The sequence below is a fragment of the Myodes glareolus genome, chromosome 5, assembly GCF_982192425.1.
Source record: "Myodes glareolus chromosome 5, mMyoGla1.1, whole genome shotgun sequence".
Classification (NCBI taxonomy): domain Eukaryota; kingdom Metazoa; phylum Chordata; class Mammalia; order Rodentia; family Cricetidae; genus Myodes; species Myodes glareolus.
Genome location: NC_142030.1, coordinates 30734069 through 30758821, shown reverse-complemented (window position 1 = coordinate 30758821; position 24753 = coordinate 30734069). Strand labels below are relative to the sequence as shown.

At 42.5% G+C, this 24753-nt stretch overlaps 1 protein-coding gene, 1 long non-coding RNA gene and 1 pseudogene across 4 annotated transcripts in view; all 3 read left to right on the top strand.

Annotated features, from left to right (window-relative positions):
• The first annotated feature begins 2746 nt into the window (after window positions 1-2746).
• Window positions 2747-3564, top strand: LOC125391615 (proteasome subunit beta type-2 pseudogene; annotated as a pseudogene).
• Window positions 3565-10571: 7007 nt separating this feature from the next.
• Window positions 10572-18251, top strand: LOC146894863 (uncharacterized). The gene is made up of 2 exons (XR_015001277.2): window positions 10572-10817; window positions 17327-18251. It is a non-coding gene; the product is annotated as an uncharacterized LOC146894863 (long non-coding RNA).
• Window positions 18252-23415: 5164 nt separating this feature from the next.
• The window catches only part of Dennd6a (DENN domain containing 6A), a 56383-nt gene continuing 55045 nt past the window's right edge, over window positions 23416-24753 (top strand). Inside the window, exon 1 of one of the 3 annotated variants that reach the window (XM_085687801.2) lies at window positions 23416-23700. In XM_085687801.2, the coding sequence (XP_085543927.2) occupies window positions 23473-23700 (228 nt within the window). In that variant the 5' untranslated portion in view covers window positions 23416-23472. The remainder of the gene's footprint in view (window positions 23701-24753) is intronic. The other 2 variants (XM_085687799.2, XM_085687800.2) reach the window with 2 other exon arrangements.

Genomic DNA, 24753 nt, shown 5'->3' with positions numbered 1-24753 from the left:
TCACCTGTAACATTGTGAGGCTATGTTCTATTTGGTTCTACTAATTAAAAATTAAACTCCAGTAAATTTAAATATGTTTTATGATATGACATTTCTCCCTTCTTGCTGTGGGATAATGCTCTTGTACACTGTAAAGATTTTTCACTCATATTGGTTTAATAAAATGCTGACTGGCCAGTAGCCAGGCAGGAACTATAGATGGGGCAACCAGACTATGAGAATTCTGGGAAGAGGAAAGGAAGAGACACAGTCATCATCCAGAGGAAGAGGAAGCAAGATAAAAATGCTTTACTGAGAAAAGGTACCAAGCCACATGGCTAAACATAGACAAGAATTATGGGTGAATTTAGGTTGTAAGAACTAGTTAGTAATAAGCCTGAGCTAATAGGCCAAACAGTTTGTAATTAAAATAAGCCTCTGTGTGCTTATTTGGGACTGAATGGCTGTGGGATTGGGCAGGACAGAAACTTTTGCCTACACCTTCTCCCCATATTCTCTCTTCCTTTATGAACAAGCAAACCTTCCCTTTTGTTCTTCCTAGCCAAGTTCTTTATTTTGACCCTTTCTTCTTTCTACATAGTCTCCTTTCTTTTTACAGAGATAGATAGAGGATAGGTAGGTAGGTAGGTAGACAGATAGGCAGACAGAAGATAGGTAGGTAGATGGATAGATAGGTAGATAGATAGACAGACATATACACACAGTACAAATGAGAGAACACAAGAAAACAAGAGATTCTTTGGTTATTTCAAAACTATTTATTCCTCAGTAAAAATTGTCAGTGGCCAGGCACACCTTTATTCCCAGCACTCCAGAAGCAGAGGTAGGTGAATCTCTGTGAGTTCAAGGCCAACCTGATCTATAAAAGCTAGTTCCAGGTTAGGCTCCAAAATTACAGAGAACCCTGTCTTCAAAACTTTTTTTAAGAGAAACCCTATCTCAAAAAATGAGAAACCCTGTCTCAAAAAATTAAAAAAAAAAAACTTTTTTAAAAAGTCAGTGAGCTTCATGTTATCTTATCTTTGAAAATAATTGTGTTTTTAAAAAGTAACCACCTAATTTTTGCCAGTACAAAGGTCCAAGAAAAGTGTTCAGAGAAAAAGAAAGAAAATTAGAACAACTAGAGCAGAGTGTTTAGCTTAGTGGAAAGAACTTAAATATAAAGAGACACTACAGTCTACTTAACATTTTCAATTCATTTTGATGAAATGGATGCCTAATAAAATTTTTCTAAGGTACAAAATATCTAATGGATATTTTTGAAGTTTAATTTTAGATAGAAGCCATTTAATGGACAGGTGAAATGGTACATACCTGTAACCCTAGCACTTGGTAACTGGAGGCAACAGGGTCAGGAGTTCAGTGTCATTGTAAGCCACCTAGCAAGTTCCAGGCCAACCTAGACTACAAGAGATCCTGTCTATAAGTAAATATAAATAAATAAATAGGCTAAGGAGATGACTGCACTGGTGAAATCGTTGTTACACAAACATGAGAGCATGAGTTCGATCCCCACTCTTGAGCACATACCAAGAGATCTCATAAAAATCTGGGTCCTGTTATCCTTGCACCAGGGAGGGAGACAGGAGGCTCCCCAGAGCTTTCTGGAGAGCTAGTCTTGCTGAATACTTGAGCTCTAGATTCAATGAAAGACCCTTTCTTAAAAAATAAAGTGAGAGGAATTAAGGAAGAAACTCAATATTCTCCTCTGGCAAACATACACAAACACAGAGGCACATACATGAGCACCCACCACATACCTCTAAAGATAATAAATAAACAACAAAAACCAGTTTTGGAACACAGTTAAAGTTAAGGTTGTAGGCTGGGGCTGTTTCTCAGTGTTAGAATGCTTTTCTGACATACCCAAGGCCCCATGTTACATTTCTAACATTGAAGAAAAAAGAAAGAAAAGCAAAAAGAGCCTGACATAAAGGTATACGCTTGTGATCCCCGCACTTCAAAGGCAGAAGCAGGCATATCAAGAATTGAAGGTCAGCTTATGCAATATAGAGACTTCAAATTCAGCCTGGGCTACATAAAACTCCATGCAGAAAAACAAAACAAAATAATAATAAAAAAATAGGGCATGGAGGGCTGGGCCAATGGTTAAGATAACACACTTCTCTTGCAGAGGTCCTATGTTTGATTCTTAGCATCAATATGGTGGATCAACCACATGTAACTCCAGTTCCGGGGAATCTGACATCCTCTTCTGGCTTCCATGGGCATCAGGCCTGAAAGTGGTACATTTACATACATATAGGCAGAACACTTAGATACATAAAAATAAATATTTAAAAAAATGAAGTTAAAAAGGTAAAATTACAAAATAATAAGTAGTAGATGTTTTTTCTATGATGAAATTTTGGGTTTTCTGATTACATAATTACGATATATTAATTTTTAAGTCAATTAACATAGAAAAGCAGGAAATAAGTTGTGTAACCCTTACTATCCAGATAAGAGTTAATGCTGTATGAGCTTACTTCTAGTCATCCCTTATTTGTATTTGTGTTTTGTGTGCATATGGCTTGACTAGTGCAAGACCACAGTCTACATTTTCCTCTGTGGACTGATCCTTCCATATGGGAGCACAGTAATGAGCATCATTCCACGCCCATAAACAGAGACTTACTCTGACTTTCCAGACAAGTGCATGGTATCACGCTCTATGTTAGTACACGTTTTCATCAACCTTCCCTACACTAGTGAGTTTTTAGGTTGTTCCCAAAGTTTTCCTTTACATTAATAAGGCCAAAGTGACTCACTGGTGAGGCCGTGAACCCGGGAAGTCCTTCTCTCTGTAGACCCTGCTGCCTCACGCTTCCTGCCACCATGGAGTATCTCATCGGCATCCAGGGCCCCGACTATGTCCTCGTTGCCTCCGATCGGGTGGCCGCCAGCAATATTGTCCAGATGAAGGACGATCATGACAAGATGTTTAAGATGAGTGAAAAAATCTTACTCCTGTGTGTTGGAGAGGCTGGAGACACTGTACAGTTTGCAGAATATATCCAGAAAAACGTGCAGCTTTATAAGATGCGGAATGGGTATGAATTGTCCCCTACAGCAGCAGCTAATTTCACACGTCGAAACCTGGCTGACTGTCTTCGGAGTCGGACCCCCTATCATGTGAACCTCCTCCTGGCTGCCTATGATGAGCATGAAGGGCCTGCCCTTTACTATATGGACTACTTGGCAGCCTTGGCCAAGGCTCCTTTTGCAGCTCATGGCTATGGTGCCTTCCTGACTCTCAGTATTCTTGACCGATACTACCCACCAACTATTTCACGTGAGAGGGCAGTGGAGCTTCTTAGGAAATTTCTGGAGGAGCTCCAGAAGCGCTTCATCTTGAATCTGCCTACCTTCAGCGTTCGGGTCATTGACAAAAATGGCATCCATGACCTGGAGAACATCTCCTTCTCTAAGAAGGGCTCCTAACGTCTCGTCCTTCCTCCCACTCATCAGGGGACTTTTTTGATAGGCTCCATAAATTTTTTTCTACTCTTGGTGTGCACTCTTGATAAATGGTTAATTCAAAATAAAGCTGACAATACTAAATTGAGAAAAAAAATAAGGCCAAAGTGAGGGTCCATGTCATCCTCTTTCCTTTTGTTTAATTAAATTACTTTTTCAGATAAAATATGGTCAGAGTAATTGAGAAAGGAGAGTTTTTTTCTGGGACTTAAAAAATTAATTATCTTATAGAATCAAACACTTTAGTACAAGCTCCCAAGGTTTTTAAAATTGTATTTATTTATTCATTTATTTCTTTATGAGTATGTGCATGAGGGCAGGAATGCACGCCGTGATTCTCGTGTTGAGGTCAGATGACAACCTGCAAGAGTTGGTTCTCTCCTTCTAACACATGGTCTTGGGAAACCCGAGTCAGATCAAGCTTTGCCTGAAACACACTAGGTACTGAGCAATCTTCCTGGCCTAGATTTTTTATCCTATGCAAACTCTTTAGGATTTGGGTGGTTCTGGAAGCCAAAGCGAGGCAATGTTATTGCTTGGCTTTTGTCTGGCCAGGGACAGCTGTTTCTCGAGATCCTTCTTGCACTTGATCTAAAGCCTATTATTCTATTTCACTCTTTCTTCCAGGACTTCAGGAGACTGGTAAGCTAGAATGTAAGCTTGCTGGGGAAAAGGATTTGTCTACATAGTTTTTCAGTGACCACAGTTATGCCTGGTACACCCAAGAGAATAATCAAAATTTTTCTAAAGAATTAATGAATATAATTTATTTATTTGGGTGGGGGGTTATATTTTGTTTGTTTTGTTTTGTTTTTGGTTGTTCAGCAGGGTCTAACTTTGTAGTGTTAGCTGGCCTAAAACTAACTATGTAGATAGACTAGCTTTGAACAAAAGCTCACAGAGATCTGCCTATCTCTGACTCTGGAATGCTGGGATTGAAGACATGCACCATCCTTCCTGGCCCATATAAACGGGATTCAATATTTCTTATCTTCCAGAGATGCAGTCAGAATTCTTTGAGAAAATGAACAGTGTAATGAGCAGTAAAATGTATGTAAATCTAGACTGTTGCTTTTAATCACTATTGTTATGTTTCAAATAGACTTAGAAAGATATGAGAAGAAGGCTTGGCCAAAACACTGAAGCAGAAACCTGGAATCAGGAACTGCCCTGTGGATAGGTGTGCCTGTGTTAAACGTGTGTGGTGGTTTGAATGAGATGGTTCCTGTGTTCTCAGGCACTTGAATACTTGATCCCCAGTTGGTGATGCTGTTTGGAGAGATACAACGTGTTGCCTTGTTGGAGGAAGTGAGTCCCTGGGGGAGCCTTTGATGTTTAGTAGCCTCTAGATACCTCAAGTTTGCTTGCTCTGCTTCCTATTTGTAATTTGAGATGTGAGCCGTCAGCTCTGAATTTCCAGCTCCATTCACCCTGCCCGCCTACTGCCATGTTTCCCAATCTTGATGGTTATGGACCCGAGCCCCATGAAACCACAGCCCCAGATAAACACTTCTTTCTGCAAGTTGTCTTGGACATGTTTCATCACAGCAACAGAAAAGTAACTGCGTCTGTGTGAGAGCGCTGGTGCCTGCAGGAGACGGAGCTGCAGGTGCAGTCATGAAGCAGTGTGCGGAGGAATTCAAAACTCAAGAGTTCTGGGTGTTGTTCTTAACTACGCAGGATTTTAGGGGAAGATCGGAGGCAGCATTGTATGGGGGAGATGAGTGAGACAGAACCTCACTCTATAGCTCAGGCCAGCCCAGAACACACGATGTAAACCAGGATGGCCTCAAAGGTACTGTGATCCTCCTGCCTCAGCCTCCTGAGTGTTGGGACTACAGTTAAGAACCACCACACTGGCTCTAAATTAGTTTTTGAAATTTCTTTAGGGCATAATCCACTATCCTGTGTTACAAAGTTGCATGTTCTAGTTTGTGAGGAGTGAATTTGAGAGAGGACAAATAATTACTTTGAGAAACTTTTTGCTATGTTTTTCCCAGCATATAGGCTGATAGGAGCTGGCCTGTGATTTTATTCCCATGCTTTTTCTCACAGGCACCAAACATAGTCCACTTAGGGAAGAGAGCTGCAGTAAGCACAGGAAAGACCCAGGGCATTGGGGATTTACTTTTAGAAGGTCTGGGTTGTATGGGGGTAGAGCTCAACTCTTTCATCCATTATGATTCAGATTTGTGAAACATTTAAATTAAGTCTCTTTCAGACCTTGGCTTCCCTTCATGTCTTAGTTTCCCATTTCATGTTCAGTTTCTTTGTTGTCAAAGGAAAGACTTCAGAGTGTGCTCCAGGGTCCAGCAACATCAGTGTCACTCAAGGACATGCTAGAGATACAGAACTCTTGGGCAGGTGTGACAGTGTGTATCTGTAACCCCAGTGCTATGGAACCCAGAGGATTGCTGGCCTGTTAGCCTAGCCAAAGCAGTGAACTTCAGGCTCACTGAGAGACCCTTGTCTCAAAATAAAAAAAGGTGGAGGACAGGCATAGTGGCGCACACCTTTAGTCCTGGCATTTGGGAGGCCCAGGCAGGCAGATCTCTGTGAGTTTGAGGCCATCCTGGTCTGCACAGTGGGCACCAGACCAGCGGGAGCTGCATAATGAGATTCCAGCTCAAAAAATAGTGATAATCATCATTGTTGCCATCCTCATCATAGCTTCCTCATAATCATCATAGTGGAGAATGATATAAAAGTATGTACAACGTTAACTTCTGACCTGTACATGTCCATGTAGTGGTGAGTGCACATAAACCCACACGCACAGAGGGAGGGGAAAGGGGAGAAAGAGAGGAATGCCCTAATCCGGGCACCTCTTTGAATTAGAATCTGAATTGACCAAAATCCCTGGTGATTGCAGTTTGACAAGCACTGTTCTTAAGCATCTCTGGCTCTCCCAGTCTCCCTCAAGGGCCCCTTGAAACCTCAAATAAACATACATGTTTGCTTTCTAAACAAGCTTTCTGGCCAAGTGCCCTCTCTCTGGAGAGTTTTCCAAATCCGAGTACAGGAAGCACAGAGCAGCAACTTCTGTGAGTGCGCAGCATTTCTCGAGAGCTGATCCTCAGAGCAGCTCCTCTCGGTGACCTAGCATGTTTCTTTATGATGCAGGGTCCGCTCTGCAGGCTTCTGCACATAAGTGCACTCAGGCAGCACACATATATACATAAAATTAAATGAATCAGTTTTTTAAAAATGCAAGATACAACCAGATGTGATGGTATGTATCCACATTCCAGCACTCTGGAGACAGGTAAGAAGAGCATGGGTTTATGATATCTTAAGATTCATAGAGAAAACAATGAGTTACATTTTTTTTAAAAAAAAATTTGAGTCAGGTGTGATACATGACTATAGTTTCAGTACTTGGGAGATGAGGCTGGAGGATCAGGAACTCAAGTCTAAACTAAGTTACATAGCACATTTGAGATTAGCCTGGACTATATGTGGCCTCACAAAAAGGTAGAGTAACATTATACAGACTGAGCAAGTTGTATTAAAGAATGCATGTATGTATGTGTATGTGTGCATACAATAGCAATTTGTGAAAAAAGAGGTCATGAATTTGAAGGAGAGTGGGGGGAGTAAATGGGAGGATTTGGCAAGAGGAAAAAGAAGAGAGAAATATTGTAATTATAATCTCAAAAATAGAATTAATGATATAAAGAAAGAAAGAAACGAAAGAAAGGAAAAAAGAAGGAAGGAAGGAAACAATTCCAAGTCCTCCCCCTTTCTTTACCTTACACTTGCCAGCTGAGTCTTTGGGGGCCTGGGCCCTGTACTTCAACAAAGACATGATGTATATCCACCATCAAGAAGTCACCTGAGAGCTCCTGCATCGTTAAGTGCTGTTCTTGACTCAGCACCTCCCTTCCTGGTACTGAATGTTCTTTCTAACTCTCACATCTTTGTAACCAGATGCAGTAGGTCTGCATCCTGGTGAATGCAAAGCCCAAACACGCATGGGCAACCCTTGGATGAACAAAGATTTGTTTTTACAGGTAAGGAGTGCAGGAGCGTTATTTCCCAAACAATGGCCTTCCTAAACAAAGAAAGCTTGGGATTTTACATGGACAGCTTACACAGGTGCATAGAGGAAGACAATGGAAGAGTGCATATATATCTTAGCATGTTCCACTTAAGGACATAAGAAAGAAAAGGGACGGACAGCGGGTCTTAGGTTTAACTCAGAGTCATGGAGCACAGCATCTGGGCACGCTCACCTTATACCATAAAATTTTAGCTGAACGTAAAGGAAAGGACATTTTGAAGGTGTGTTAACATAGGAGTTTGCCTCTAAAAGTGCCTGGCTGACTGGCTTATCACTAATATTTCATCCTGTTCTGCAGAGGGTCATTTGAAATGCCTTCATTCAATTACAATTCGCTTATTAGAAGCTGAGTGCTCACACACAAATGTTTCTTTTTAAAAGTATGCTAAAAGCATTCTAGAAATTAATTTTTGTTAACCACTCACCAGTATACAAATGAAATATAAATGCTTCTATCTACTAATTAAATATTCAGGGACTGGAGAAATGGCTCCATAGTTAAAAGCTCTGGCTGCTGGCCCAGAGACCCAAGTTCAGTTTCCAGCACCCATAGGATAGCTCACAACTATCTCAACTCCAGTTCCAGGGGATCTGACACCATTATGGGCTCCACAAACACTCGGCACAACATATGGTACACAGACATTCATGCAAAACTCTCAGACACATTTTAAAATGTTTACTTCTCAGCTGCTCAATATTTTCTTTAATTTGTTCTTAAAACTCATTTTATTCTATGTATCTGAGTGTTTTGGCTCTGTCTATGATGTGTACTGTATACAGTGACAGTTGAGCTCTGAAGAGGGTGTCAGGTTCCAGGTACTGGAGTTGCAGATGGTTTTGACCATAACTGAGAACTTCTGAAGACCAGCAAGGGCTCTCAACCATCGAACCATCTCCCTAGATCTCTTAATATTTTCCTACATAACAAAAGTTGTTCTTTTATTCCATTTGATGTTTTTTCTTTTTAAATATTTATTTAATTTTATGTGTATGGGTACTTCACTTACATGTATGTCTGTGCGCCATGTGCATGCCTTGTTCCCTCAGAGTCCAGAAAAGGGCATCAAATCCCCTTGGAATTAAAGACCATTGTAAGCTGCCATGTGAGTGCTGGAAAATGAACTCAGGTTCTCTGGAGGAACGGCCAGTGTCTAGTCTCTAGGTCTTTTTTTCCTTCCCTTTTTAAAGACACCTCCTTGTAAGTGTGTGTGTCTGTGTGTCTGTGTGTCTGTGTGTGTGCCTGTGTCTGTGTGTCTGTGTTTGTGAATTCAGGCATATGTGACAGTCAAAGCACATCCTTGTGTGCCAGCCCTTGCTGTACACCTTGTTTGCGACAGGAACTCTGTTGCTTTTCTTCTGTGTACATCAGACCAGCTGGCCCTCAAGCCTCTTGGGATGTTCCTGACTTTGCCTCCTATTATCTCCCCCTAGGGTCAGAGACTCTTCTCATATGGACCCTGGTGATTCATGCTTTTGCAGTAGGTGCTTTACCTACTCAGTCATCTCTCCTGCCTCATCTGAAGCTTATCAAAGTCATTTAGATCAGTGGTCACGGCACAAGGCTTTAATCCCAGCACTCAGTTGGCAGATCTCTGTGAGTTCGAGGCCACCCTGATCTACAAGAGCTAATTCCATAGTTCCAGAACAGGCTCCAAAGCTACAGAAAAATCCCGTTTAGAAAGACCAGCATCCTACATCAGGTCAGTCAGCTGTGCAGTCATCACAAAGTGAGTTGCCTGGGAACTGGAGCGTTAGTAGCGCTGAGGATGAGGTTTCTGGTCCTCCTTTTTGTCACTACATATTGGTGATATGAAAGTAGAGGAGAAAAGTGGCAGTTATTTGGTCGTACTTGTTATATGGCTACTAATTAAGATTAAATTAAACAGTTTGAAACCACAGTAATAGATGTTGAGTGTTAAGTTAATAAAATGATACTTCTTGAAAATAAAATTTAAATCAAGTTATAATCTTAATGAAGAGAGATCAAGAAAGGAAGAACAGAGAATGCATCCTAGGTTTTCAGCAGTAGTGTTTATATCTTAAAACTTATCAACTGGGCATAGTTCCCTACTTAAGGAGACTGAGGCAGGAGGATCACGAGTTCTAGGCCAGCCTTTGATGAAAAAAAAATCTTAACTCATGTAAAAGTTGAGTTACCATAAGTGTGTGAAAATATATAACAAATATAGATATACATTCTGATCCAATACAGGTCTGTCCTGAGTGTGTGTGTGTATGTGTGTGCATGCATGTGTGCGTGTGTGTATGTGCGTGCATGCATGTGCAGGTGTCCATGGTTGCTAGAAGAGGGCATCAGATATCCTGGACCTGGAATTATAGATTGTTGTAAACACATAACACGAGAGAGGAGAACCAAACTCCAGTCCTTTGTGAGAATAGTGAGTCCCCTTCACTGCTGAACCATCTTTCCAGCCCTAAGTCTGCTGCCTTAATTCGTATTTCTAACCCATTCTTCAGTTAATAACTAGAGTTATTAGTTAATAACTAGTGTGTTAAAATGTATAATACTTGATATTTGTTGGACTTAGACTAAGATACAAACTTTCTTGTACAAGTTCCTACTGATATCAGCACCACGTTCCTCTCCAACCTCATATCATGATGCTCTCCTCCTTATCACCTTTTAACCACGGTGGCTGTGGCGGTTTCAATGAGAATGTTCTTCCCAGGCTCACCTATTTGACTGGTTGGTAAAACAGTTTAGGGAAGGGTTCGGTGTGTTGTTGGAGGAGGCGTGTCCCTGGGTCTGTGGCAGGTCCAGACTCACTCTCTGCCTCCTGCTATCGGGTCAGATGGAAGCTCTCTGCTGCTCCAATGGCTGTCTGCCTAATGCCATGCTCCCGTCATGATGATCATGAACTCACCCTCTGAAACTGTAAACAAGGCCACAGTTAATTAAATGCTTTTTTTTTTTTTTTTTTATAAATTGCCTCGATCATGATGTCTCTTACAGCAGAAGTAAAGCATCTAAGACAGTGGCTTCTAAGATTGTAGAATCCCTCTGCCCAGTAGAATGTTCTGTTAAAAAAAAGAGACTCCTCTTCTGCACTGTCCACCAAACACATGTTGCCCTGAGCGCATGAACTGTGACCAACGTATATTTTAAAGTCAGTTCACTTGCAAATAGACTTTTCCATTGTTTTCACTTTTAGGCTATAATGAGCTGCCATGAACATGGTGTCCAAATACCTGTTTGGTTCCCTGATAGTCCTTCTTTGGAACATGTACCCAAAGGTGTCATTGCTGGACTGTAAGTTAACTGTTTAATTTTTAAAGGTGTTGGGTAGTGTTTGGGATAGAACTCTTGTGCTTGCTAGGCAATTGCTTTCCTGCTAAGCTGCATCTCCAGCCCCATTATGTTTAATTACTTTAGGAACCACCATATTGGTTTCTATAGAAGCTGTACTGTTTTACATTCCTACAGACAATGTGTGTGTGCTGCTGATTTCTTCACATCCAAGCCCAAACTTGTCACTGTTAGCTTTTTCCCTCCCTTCCTTTCTGTTTTATTCATAGCCAGCCTAGTAGATGTGAAATAATATTTACTCATGGGTTTTTTGTTTGTTTGCTTGCTTTTTGTTTTTTGGTTTTGGTTTTTGTTTTTGTTTTTTTTTTTGGTAGAGTCTCTCTATGTAGTCCCCGCTGTCCTGAAACTCATCATGTGAATCAAGCTGGCCTCAAATTCACAGAGCTCCTCCTTCCCCTGTCTCCTGAGTGTTGAGATTAATAACTTGTGCTCAAATGACTTGCCTACCCATGGTTTAATTTGCATTATTAATACAGAGTCTCTTTTCATGTGCTTACACAGCCATTTGTATATCTACTTTGGAAAAATTCTATTCAAGTTGTTTGCTCAGTTTTCAGTTAGCTTCAACTGTCAACTTTGTACAAACCTAGAGTCATCTGGGAAGAGGGATCCCAAGATGAAGAATTGCCTCAAAGGGAATGGTTTACGGGCATGATTGCAGGGCATTTTTTTTTTTATTGCTGATTGAGGTGGGAGGACTCAACCCACTGAGGCAGTCCCCCCACCCCCACCTGGAAAGATGGTTTCAGGTGGTGTCAGAAAGCAGGCTGAGCAGGAGGAAGCAATCCAGCATGCAGGGTCCCCCATCGTCTCTGCTCCAGGCTCCTGTCCAGCTCCTGCCTTGACCTTCCTTGATGAAGGGCAGTCAGCCGGAAGGTCAAATAAACCCTTTCCTTTCCATGTGCCTTTTGTTCATGGTATTTTTTATAGCAACAGAAAAACAATCTAGAACAGGCTGTTTGTTGGTAATTTGCATAAAAATTATTTATGCACTCTAGATAGTTTCCTCTTATCAGAAAAGAGATTTACAAATGTTTTCTCCCGTCTTGTGGGTCACCTTTTAACTCTGGTCGTGGTGTCCTTGATATACAAAAGTTTTAGAGCGCTTTTTTTTAGCATGTACAATATCCTAGTTTTGGGTGACAAAGCATTGTATAACTGGTTGCCGCACCCCATACTTCTGGTGGAACACCCAAGAGATTATTGCCAAATCCAATATAATGAAGCTTTTTCCCCCTGTGTTTTCTTCAAAGAGTTTTAGCAGTTTAGCTTTTATGTTGAGATTGTTAATCTGTCTTGAACTCTATTCTGCATACAGTGTTAGATAAGGCTCCAACTGCATTATTTCTGCATTTGAATTTCTAGTTTTTCTAGTGCTATTTGTTGAACAGTCTGGCCTTTCTCCAACAAATGTTCTTGGCATCTTTTCCAGAAACCATTTGACCACATTTACAGCGGTTTATTTCTGGTCTCTCTACTCTATTCCACTGATTTGTATGTCTGTCCTTTTGCCATTACTACAATTTTTTAATTTTTTAGTTTTTAAAAACTATCTTTTTTTTTCATTTTACATACCGATTCCAGTTCCCACTCCCTCTCATTCTCTCCACCTTTCCCCCCACCCCACTCCCCATCCACTCCTCAGAAAGGGTAAGGCACATGGCTCTGAGGAAGGACCAAGGCCCTCCCTAGGCTGAGCAAAGTATTCATCCAAAGAGAATAGGTTCCAAAAAGCCAGTACAAGCAGTAGGGATAAATCCTGGTGCCATTGTCAGTGGCCCCACAGTCTGCCCCAGCCATACAACTGTCACCCACATTCCAAGGGCCTAGTTTGGTCCTATGCTGGTTCCTTCCACATCTGACCAGAGTTGGTGAGCTCCCATTAGCTCAGGTCAGCTGTTTCAGTGGGTGTCCCCATCATGGTCTTGACCTCTTTGCTCATATTCTCACTCCTCCCACTCTTTGACTGGACTTTGGGAGCTCAGCCCAGTGCTCTGCTGCAGGTCTCTGCCTCTGCTTCCATCAGTTGCTGGATGAAGGTTCTATGGTGACATTTAAGATAATCATCAATCTGACTACGGGGCAAGACCAGATTGGGCATCCTCTCCTCTATTGCTTAGGGTACCACACTGTTTGCATAGAACAGTGAAAACAAGCTGTTTGGAATGTTTCTCCAGCAGGACTGTTATATGTTCAAGGTTAGACTAGTAAAAATAAAAAATAAGTAAGTGAAAAGTCATGAAAAAATTGAAGCCAAACTGAGGCAGAGCCTTGGCCATTTGTTAAAAAATAAATTATAAAATTGCAGACAACAACCAATGAAATTGGGCCTGGTAGCACACACCTAAGTACCTAGTATGTACTTGTGTGTATATATACTTGAGAGGTAGAAGCAGGAATATCCTAAGGTCATCTTTCTTTAAAAAGTTACATCTTAAAATATATTCGAGGCCAACCGAGTATACATGAGATCCTGTCTTAAAAAAAAAAAAGGAAGGAAGGAAGGAAGGGAGAGAAAAAGAAAAGAAACAGAATTATAGAATTTAAATACTCTAGGGCAGGCAAGTTTTTTGTTTGTTTATTTGTTTGTTTGTTTTATGAGACAGGGTTTCTCTGTAGTTTTGGAGCCTGTCCTGGAACTAGCTCTTGTAGACCAGGCTGGCCTCAAACTCACAGAGATCTGCCTGCCTCTGCTCCCCGAGTACTAAAATTGAAAGTGTGCACTGCCACCACCCAGTGGCAGGCGAGTTTTAAATCTCAACAACTTCATAGAGGAGGAGAATGGAGAAGAGAAGGGAAGAAGCCACTGGGTTTGAGTTACTGCCCCAGAGGTCCACCACATGGCTGGAAGAGTCACGGGGCTTTAGAAAGAGAGAGTGAGAGAGTAAGGAAGGCCAGAGAATCAGAAAACAAAAACAAACAAGCAAACCCAAAACAAAAAGTGTCTTTAGGTTCTGGTCAACATCTTAAAGGGACAGAAAAAACATTCTTTCTGGCAGTTCCTCAAGTCTAGGAGAACTTGTGGGACTCACCTGCATACTTGCTTATTTTCCCCACTAAATCGTGAATTCCCAGAAAACACTCAGTTTAGCATTATATTTTTCTCAAGTTAAATAAATATTTGAAGGAAGAAAGAACTTAATTATCTCCTCTATTGTGAATATCATGTTTCAAAAAGAACGTGTCTTTTGTGTGAAATAGGCGTCATTTAGCTAGGTGTCTATTATTTCTCATTGTTTGTCCTCAGCTCTCCAATTCATGGGTTGTTTTAAAATAGAAAGACCCAGTAACAATAACTTAGGTTAATACTCTATCATATAGCTTTTTGTCTGGTTAAATAAATTCTCAGGAAATATTTAATTTTATCTTTATTTATGTATTTACTTATTTTGAGACAGGGTCTATGTAGCCTTTGTTGGCCTGGAACTGTTTATGTAGTCCAGGATGGCCTCAAACTCAGAGATCCACCTGCCTCTGCTTCCCAGGCGCTGGGACTAAAGGCCTTAAACCTCATCTTTCCCTTTGTCTTAGTTATTTTTCTGTTGCTGTGATTGAAACACCGTGACCAAGGCAACTTTTAAAGGAAAGCATCTTATTTGGGGCTCTTGCTTCCAGCGGGTTAGAAGCCCTAAAGGTAGGGCAGTGGAGCAGCAGGCAGCAGGCACATCAGCAGGAACAGAGAAGCGAAAGCTCACATCCTAGCACAAGAATGAAGCAGAGAGAACAAGCGGGAAAATAACCCCAGGCTTTTTTTTCTCAAAGCCTGCCACCAGTGGCATGTTTTCCCCAGCAAGGCTATCCCACTAAACTGCCCTCCACAGTACCAACTAGGGCCCAGTGGTTGAATGACGGGGACTGCTGGAGACATTGCTCATCCAAACCACCACACAGACACAACTTCTCGGTCCTGTAGAATTTCACAAGTCCCACAATCTTGCTTAATTTTGTCTGTGTGTATTGCTTCCTGTTAACATTAACGTGGCTGCTGGAAATCTGGTTTGCTCTGGGGCTTACACTCACACTGACCCTTGTCAAACAGTGATTTACGCACATGGTATCCTCTTTAAAACAATTCCTCTTTTTTGTTGTTGTTTGTTTTTAGTTTTATGAATAGGCCGAGAATTTTTCAGACCTTTCATTTCTGGTCCCCTTGAACTTAATAACATCTTTTAATTTCTCTCCTTTTTGCCTTTTCCATTGAGGAGAAACTAGGGCACTTGAATTTGCTTAGAAAGTTCAGGTAAATATCCAGTCTTGGTGTTCACAGGTTCCAACTTCCACAAAATAGTGTATAGCAAATATCTTTATCAGATTCTATCAAGAATCATCTTTTCTCCATTGTTGAATAACATGTCTTTTACTACCACTAAGTCCTCCCTAGAATGGCTCTTATTGCCCATATTCTTACTAATGCTGTGTTTATGATTTTTGTATCTTTTCTGAAAAGATGGAAGCAAACCAGAAATGGTGCCAAATACCTGTAATCGTAGCACTTGGAAGATGCAAGCAGTAGGAACAGAGGTTCAAGGCCATCCTTAGCTGTACAGCAAGCTCAGGGAGAGCCTTACTATAACACCTATCTCAAAAACAAAACAAGAATAGTCCTTTCTATGTCTTCACCAGAACCAATCCCCTTAGCACCCATGTTTCTCCCATTTGCATTACAAAAGTATTCCACCCTATACCCCACTAACCAGCTCCAAAGCCACTTCACTTGTACGATTTTTTTTATCATTTTATTAATCTGAGTGTTTTAATGGCATGTGTGTCTGTGCATCACTTGTATGCAGTGCTCTTGGAGACCAGAAGAGGGTGTCAGATCCCCTGGAACTGGGAAAGACAGTTAGGAGCTTCCATGAGGGTGCTGGGAACATAACCCAGGTTCTCTGGAACAGCAGTCAGTGCTCTTAATCACAGAGCTACCACTCCAGCCCAATTCCCTTTCTTAAATGTTTGTTATCGCAGAACCCTACTATTGACATCATAATCGGCATTATTCTGCAGAAAAAACTGAATAAGACTCTCTCTCTCTCAGCCCCCCTCTCATATTGGCTCACTCAGGCACAACAGGAGAGGCAATTGTAATGGTAACCTTATCACGAATACCCTTACAGATATTCTCAGAGCAGTTCACTTCTTGACACTGTGCGAGACAACTACAAAGCAGTACTCAAATAAGTGAGCTATTACTATCTTTCCCTTTTTAAGTTAAGAGTGCACACCACATCTAAGAAGAGTTATACAACCTTCCTTTGGAAAACCCACACCCATGCTCTCACTTTCTTCCCAGTCACCTCTCTTTCTCCTAACTCTCCTGGTTGAAATCGATTTTAAAATTTCTTTAAAAGTTTGTGCGTGAGGGCTGGAGAGATGGCTCAGTGGTTAAGAGCATTGCCTGCTCTTCCAAAGGTCCTGAGTTCAATTCCCAGCAACCACATGATGGCTCACAACCATCTGTAATGAGATCTTGTGCCCTCTTCTGGCCTGTAGGCATACACGCAGAGAGAATATTGTATACACAATAAATTTAAAAAAAAAATTTGTGCATGAGAGAGACCTTTAATCCCTGCACTTACGAGGATCTCCATGCATCCAAGGTCAGCCTAGCCTGCATCGTGAGTTCCAGACCAGCTAGGGCTACATAGTGAGACCCTGTCTCAAAACAAACAAATGCAAGGGCTAAATAAATGGCTCAGTGGTTAAGAGAACGCAAGTTTGGTCCCCATCATCCATGTAAGGCAATTCAAAACTTACACTTTCTTCTGAACCCTATGGGCACCTGTGTGCATGTATACACACACACCAGACACAATCACACACCAATAAAAATGGATCTTTTTAAAAAGAAAGTTTTTATCCAGGCAGTGGTGACACAAGCATTTAATGCCAGCACTCAGGAGGCAGAGGCAGGCAGATCTCTCTGTAGTGATGAGGCGGGCAGGCCTGCTTTTTGTCCCGCCCAGCTCCCAGTCGCCCAGCTAGCTTTACCCGAAATAATTACACGGAAACTGTATTCTTTTAAACACTGCCTGGCCCATTAGTTCTAGCCTCTTATTGGCTAACTCTCACATCTTGACTCAACCCATTTCTAATAATCTGTGTAGCACTACGAGGTCGTGGCTTACCGGGAAAGATTCAGCATGTCTGACCTGGCAGCTTCATGGCGGGCGGCTCTCTGCCTCTGCCTGACTCTGCTTCTTTCTCCCAGCATTCTGTTCTGTCTACACTACCCACCTATGTTCTGACATGTTAGGCCAAGCAGTTTCTTTATTAATTAACCAATGAAAGCAACACATAGAAAGAAGACCCACCTACATCATCTCTCTGAGTTCGAGGCCAGCAGAGTGAGTTCCAGGAAAGCCAGGGCTACACAGAGAAGCCCTGTCTTGAAAAACCAAACAGAGAGAGAGAGAAGAAAAGAAAAATTTTAGTACTAACTTTTATTTGTTTAGACTACAGATCCTGAAAGGAATATTCTATAAAATCAGAGTACAGGCCATTTCCAGAGACGATTGGCATATGGTACGGCAAGTGAGGGAGAAAGACCTGTCTTGACTGTGAGCAAGCATCCAGGGACCTGGGAGCACTGGTGGAGTAAACGTGGAAGGAAGCGAAGCCAGCCAGCATGCACAAGCTCCACACTTCCTGAGTGAGTGCATTTCCTGCTGTTGCTGCCATAGCAACAGGAATGAGACTCCAAGTTCTTCAGCCTTCTGATGAAGACTCACAGGAGCAATTTCCAGGAAGGCCTTCAGCCTTGGACTCGGACTGCTTCATTGTGCCCACAGTCCTGAGGTTTCCAGCTGTTCTGAACACCGAACAGCTATCGGGTTCTCCAACTCTCTAGCTCATTGATGGCCATGAGGAAGTATTTATGATCTTATCATGTAAGCCAGTCTAATAACGCCAATATTCTATTGTTCCTCTGGAGGACTCTAACACAGGTGCCATGGGTAATCCAAAGGAAGATGCACCAGCCAACTGGACCTGTATGCATCACACACTGGCAGAAAGGCTGATAGTCCCTACTGAGACTTTATTTCCCCACCAGACCATGGTGGTTTTAGCAGAGATGTCAATCAAAAAACATTGTCAAGATTTTGAAGGTGGCTCCAATAGAGTTGCTGGTGACATATTCCTTTAAAAAAAAAAAGCAACAAGGAAGCACAGTGTTCAGGGAAACACTTGGCTCTCAGTCAAACCTACCAGCGCCTTGATCTTGAACTTCTTAGTCCACAGAACCATGAGAAATAAATTTGTCTTTTGTGATTCAAAAACTTAAAGTGTACATTGTAAAAACCAAACTGAAATAGTGATAAACTGAAATAGTGATAAACTAAATGGGTTATTTCAAATTAAAAGATAAGAGAACAGTTACATATATATATATTCAATACACACAGCTGACTCAGTGGATATTTGCTAAGTACATGCCATGTGTCAGACATGTTCCAAATATAAACATGAAAAACAAAGTTTTCCAACATTCCCCCCTCTCCCGTGCGTGTGTGTGTGTGTGTGTGTGTGTGTGTGTGTGAGAGAGAGAGAGAGAGAGAGAGAGAGAGAGAGAGAGAGTGTTTTGGCCCCAGGTCAACATCAGGGTGCTCTTCATGTCTTCTTTTTTTTTTTTTAAGTGTGTCTTACCTAATCCAGAATTCAATGACTAGCTAGCCTGGGTGGCCAGTGAGCTTTGGGGATCTTCCCTTCTCCACCCGCTCAACAGAGGATACAGAACAGAGTCATCACTCTGGGCTTTCGTGTGGGCACTAGGGATCTGAATTCAGCTCCTCGAACTTACATGGCATGAGCTTTACTGATTGAGTCATATTCTTCTAGCCCTTAATTGCCCCTTTTAGAACTTTCGCAGACACTGCTTAAGAAGTGTCCAGTGCATTTAACTCTTACTTTTTGTCTAACCTTCCCTTCAAAACCTGTACATAAACATTTGTCTTTCAGAGATATGTTTGCAGTAAACTCAGCTTTGTAATGATAGCATAATGGTAGTTGGCCTGTCTATGTTTTGTTGTTGTTGTTTTGATAGGATCTCATGTAGCCCAGGATGGCCCAAAACTTTGTATGTAGTCAAGGAGGGCCTTGAATTTTTGATGCTCCTGCTTCCACCCCAAGTGCTAGAGATACAAATGTGAAGCACTAAGCCCAGGGTGACTTCGGGTGGTTGGATGGTTTGGTTTTGGTTTTGGTTGTGTTTGTCTGGTTTTTTTTGTCCTGGAAATTGAACCTCATGAATGCCAGACAAGTGCTCTACCTTTGAAATATACAGACAGCCCTATTTTTTTCTTTGTATTCACTTGCCATTACATTATAGTTATGCCTACACTTGGTTGAAAACCAAGAAAGAGATCTACTGGTTACTCAGGTAAGGGAATGTCTAGGACATTCAGTCTTCCTTCAGACTCTTTTAGTAAAAATTAAGCTCCAAAACATGACATTGCAAATCATTTCATGTCTCGTGTTCATTCTTTCCTTTTTTAAGTTATGAAAATTGCTTAAATACCAGGAATTTGGTTATGGATGAGTGGGGAGGTCTGGAATGTTTTTAATCTTGTAGTCAGTGTTTTTGGTAACAGTAGAAGAGCAGCAAAGCCATGAACTTTGTCAGTTCTTTGGCTCAAGCAACCTACCTTGACTTAAGTGCTTCTCACACGGTGAAAATAAAACACCACCACCAATAGAAAGTCTACCATGTAGGGCTTCTGTTGACAGGAAACACAACCTAAGCCAGGAATGTGACCTGGCTGCCAAGTCAAGCAAATGTGATCCGAAATGGCACCAATATAAGACTTCTAGCCAGGATAAGGAAGGATATAGTCCCAGGGTTCACTCTGCTGGGGTTGGATCACACCTAGAGAATGGTGTTTGCTTCTGTGTCTTAAAACTGATTTGACAAATTGAAGTTTACCCAAGTTGGGTTACAGGATGATGAATTGCTAGAATCCTTTGGAGAACAGGTGGAGGATCTGGGATAATTTACACGGGGAACTAGAAGATGCGGGAGTATAGGATGGCCATTCTGAAACCCACGGGGCTATCATTTAGAAGAGCTGGACTCAATGAGAGGAAGACTTTCCTAGTCCTTACGAACATACAGAGACGAGCAACTCTGAAAGGTAGGACTTACAGACCTTACAGAAAGGTAAGGGTCAGTACATGTGTGCATTCAAAGAGGGCATGGCTGGCCCATCATCAGATTCACAAATCGGAAGGAAAGTGTGGAGAAAGTACCCTACTCAAGATTCTTTCAGATTCCAAAGTTCTAATGACAAACATTAAGAAGAAAGAAGGTGTTACCATTTCCCTCTTCCAGACCCCATGCAAGTATTAACCACAGAAACTATTCCAGATCACAGAGCAAGATGGCTCAGTCAGTGAAAGCCCTTGCTGCCAGCTTGGCCACTTGGTCCCACATGATGGCAGGAGTGAATCATTCCCAGCAAGTTGTCCTGTGACCACCATATACAAGCTATAGTAGATGGGTGCCCCCAAAATGAATTAATAAACATAACAAAATCTTAAAATCAGATACCACGGGAGAGCATCATAGTTATAAGCATGGAGAGAAAGCAAACCCATACCTATTTTCAAGCTTTCCCGGTGTTTATAGAACTTTTGTATAATGGTCTAAGACGCAGTAGTATGAATGTAGGTTTTTGTCACAAAACCCAGATGCATGCTGTGTCTAATTTCTCATTAGACCTTTGGCCGTCTTAATATGTCGTTTTCAAAATGCACCATTTGGACAAGATGTCCTTAACCAAATGTTATATAAGACAGTATTTCAGCCAGGAATGGTGATGCACGCCTTTAATCCCAGTACTGTTTAGGCAGAGGCAGAATCTCTGAGTTTGAGGCCATCCTAGTCTACAGAGCTAGTTCCAGGACAGCCAGAACTACACCGAGAAACCCTGCCTCAAACAAACAAACAAAGGTCGTATTTCAAAGAATGGTAGTTTGTGCCCAAAGGTCAAAGATTCAGCACTGTGGAACAGCTGGTCATTAGAGCTTATTAATCATTAATAATAAAGTAGCATACGGTGACGTGTATACATTGGGACCACTTGTCTCTTCTTAGTGGTCAGTGAGGCAGGTTAGTCATCATCATTTTCATTTACGAGCCCAGAATCTAGTTCTTGTAGCTGCTTGCTACCATGATGATGGATGGCGCTACTACTGGATCACAGACTTTTTATTTCTAGCCCACTGTTCTTCCTAATATAAAACAGTGCTGTTTCCTTCAAACAGTAGGTTTGGAACCTTACTTGAATGCAGATTGTTTTTCTTTCTGAACTATACTAGTTCTGTTTAACAGACAGGTTGTTTTGGTCAAAGACAGCTTCTAATTTTTTTTTATTGTTTTTTTCGAGACAGGGTTTCTCTGTAGCTTTTCTAGCCTATGCTGGAACTAGCTCTTGTAGACCAGGCTGATCTCCAACTCACAGAGTTGTCTCTGCCTCCTGGGTACTGAGATTAAAGGTGTGTGCCACCATGGCCTAGTGTGACAGCTTCTAATTTAAATGTTGTCCCTAGTTAATGTTCTGTGCTATACAAAGTTCCCAGGTTCAGATAGGGAGAGGAGATGGCTCAGCAGCTAAAAATGCTTGCTGTTCTCGCAGAAGACTAAGGATTGGTCAGTACCCACACAGGGACTTGCAACCCTCTTTAACTCTGGTTCCAGAGGATCTGGCACCCCTTTCTGGCCTCTGTGGGCATCAAATGCCACTTCATTACACATACATAAATACATAAAGGCAAAACACTCACACATTTAAAATAAAAATAATCGGGCTAGAGAGATGGCTCAGCAGTTAAGAGCCCTGCCTGCTCTTCCAAAGGTCTTGAGTTCAATTCCCAGCAACCACACGGTGGTTTACAACATCTCTTATGAGATCTGGTGCCCTCTTCTGGACTGCAGGCATATATGCAGGCAGAACACTGTATTATAATAAATAAATCTTTAATAAAAATTAAATAATCTTTTTAAAAAGGTCTTCAGCATGCACTACTACTGATGTCTGAGAATACTTGACTATCTCTTTAATGGTCACGTTTTTTATGTGTTTTAATGTTTTTCCTGCATTCCTGTCTGTGTACCACATACGTTTCTGGTGTCCTCAGAAAAGAGAAGAGAGCACCAGATCCCCTGGAACTGGAGTTACAGATAATTATGAACCACCACTTGGGTGCTGGAAACCTGAGGCCTCCCTCTGTAAAAGCTGCAAGTGTTCCTAGCCACTCCCCATCCTTCTATAGTAAGATTCTTATCTGTCAAAAAGACTCAGGTTTGCATCTGTTCTGCTACCTACTAGCTATGACAACGTCATCATTTGGAGCCCCAGTTTTATTCTATGTAAAATGGAAACAATAGCACCATCTTTTGAGGCTGTCCAGAGGCTCAGGTATGGGAATGAGTGCCAAAGCGCAAATAGTAGGCTGTTTTTGGAAAATGTGGCGTGTGTTATCAGTTGCCTTCTATGCAGTATCCCGAGGATGACTGTGTTTTTAAACTACTTTCAATGAATAAATCCTAGTAGGTACTGAGTAGATCCTATTCAGTGGTATCCTGCTGTGCCAAGAGTCAGTAGCAATTGAACAGAGCAGGGCCTCTTGAGTGCCCAGCCTAGTGCTGACCGACCTCTAACAAAGTAGTTTGAGTCCAGGCCCTTTCTGAAGTACTCAGAGAGTATGATCCAAAGGTGGCTTGACCAACTTGGCATTCCAGGAAAGTCTGGAGATATACGAAAGTTGAGTGAGTGAGTCATTCCAACAAGGATGGGTGTTGCCTTGGTAGAGCGCGTACAGCCGAGTGAAAAGTACATCTTCTTATCAGCGGACTGCAGGGGTGAAGGCACGCTTGCATTAGAGTTCCTATTCTTTTGGGGCTAGTCATGTAGCCTCTCAGAACTTAAGTTTTCTTATTGGTGAAGAGAAATAAATTAGTCGAATGTGGGGGTCCATGCCACTAAACCTACCATCTTAGGAGGCTGAGACAAGAACGCCACAAGGTAGAAGCCAGCTGGGACTACGGGACTACATAACACACAGCAAAGGGAGAAGGAGAGGAAGAGGGAGAGGGAGAGAAGGGGAGAGGGAGGGAGAGAGAGAGAGAGAGAACATTAACAAACAAGATAGAGATATAATGTCCACCTACCATTTACTCGCGATGATGTGTTCAATAAACTTAATACCTATATTCGAACTTGGCTCATCAACTGGCACAGAGTTAAGAGTTTAGCAAATACTAGTTACTGTTACCACTATGTTTTAATAATATTTTGATAATGAACGGTATCATTCCAAGAATAATGAATCGCTTCGTTTCTTGTGAAGTGGAGATGCCATTCCTGAGCCACTGTTTGTTTAAAGAGCTGTGACACCAACAGGCCACACAGCCTCCCCGTCGTGGAGCCGGGGTGCAGGGAACGCACAGAGCTTCGCTCCCAGGGTCACGTGGCGCGCGGCCTCGCCCCTATCCGGCGGCCCCGGAGCGTCTGCGGCGGCACTCGGTGCGCGTGCGCGGAGGCGTGCGCGCTCTGCGGCGCGGTCCTCGGTGGAGCCGGCCGGTGCGGATAGGGGGTGGCGGATGGCTCTGCGGGGCCCGGCGGCCTTCGGACCCGGTTCCCGCGGGTCGTTGGACGAGGCCGGGGCCGAGGGGCGCGAGGCGGCGGCCCTTTCGGCGGCGGGAGTCGCGCCGGAGGACGAGGAGGAGGACGATGGGCGCCGGGGCCTGCTGCGCTGGGACGGCTTCTCGGCCTGGCTACACTGCGTGTGCGTGGTGGGCTTCGACCTGGAGCTGGGCCAGGCGGTGGAGGTGAGGCCGGGCCGCACTCTGTCTCCACCCTTAGCCCGTCCGCGAGCTGGGCGCCCGGGTCCTGGCAGCCGCGCATCCGGGCGTGGCTCGCAGCCCCTGCACGGCTCAACTGGGCGGCGCTCTCTGGCCCTTCCGTGGGAGGATCGTGGGCTGCGGCTAGGGGTGAAAAGTTCTTTATAGGCCCCTCCTAAATACTTGTTGATGTTCCTTATTTTAAAAACACATTAATAACTGAAGGATTTGTGGCTCCCAGGAAAGGCTGCAACAGACAGGATGTTTGCTTGGGACTTTCAAGAAAGGAACAATACCCCCGACATATGGTGAATTATAGTGGCCAAACGTGCACGTCCAAGCGTGTGGGCGGACAGATTGTATTGTCAGTTGCTCTAACTCATCTAAATCCAAGGCAAAATGCTTATCTCAGCATGCATTTTCCCCTTTTCCTCTCTTTGTTCCCGTTTTCTGGTTTGCTGTGTCCTCGGGCCCTATTCCCTCCAGTGTCTCTTCTTCTATTCCAGATGAAATCCAGGGACTTCCGAGCACTAGGCAAGCCCTTCACCCTGTGTCCCCATCCCCTGTCATTTCATCTTAATACTGACTGACCAAACCTAATGTCTTTTGGAAAATCGTTGGCTTGTAAGTCTGTCAATTTCCCCATTTTATAACATCTTACCTAAAGGCCTTGAATCTAACTCACTTTTGGTTTTGTTTAGCATCCTTCTTTGTAGCTTACGAGATTTGTCTTATTTTTCCAAGAGAAACGTTCTTAGAAAGGCGTATGTTCTAAAGTTTTTGGTATTTTTGTTGTTAATTCTAATGTAATATTGGTGGCCTGAATTGGCCGGGGAGGTTCCAAGTGAGGAACTACCGCATTTGCATTCCACCATCTTTCTGTCTTCTGTGCCGTTATACAGTTCATTAAATACTGAGTCTTCACTATGATCCAGACATTGCAGGATAGTAGCTGTACAAATAAAAGGATGTTATAACGGTATTCGTAGATTTAGACAGTAAGGTGGAGATCCAAGAATTAATCTCGGTAGTACAAAGGAT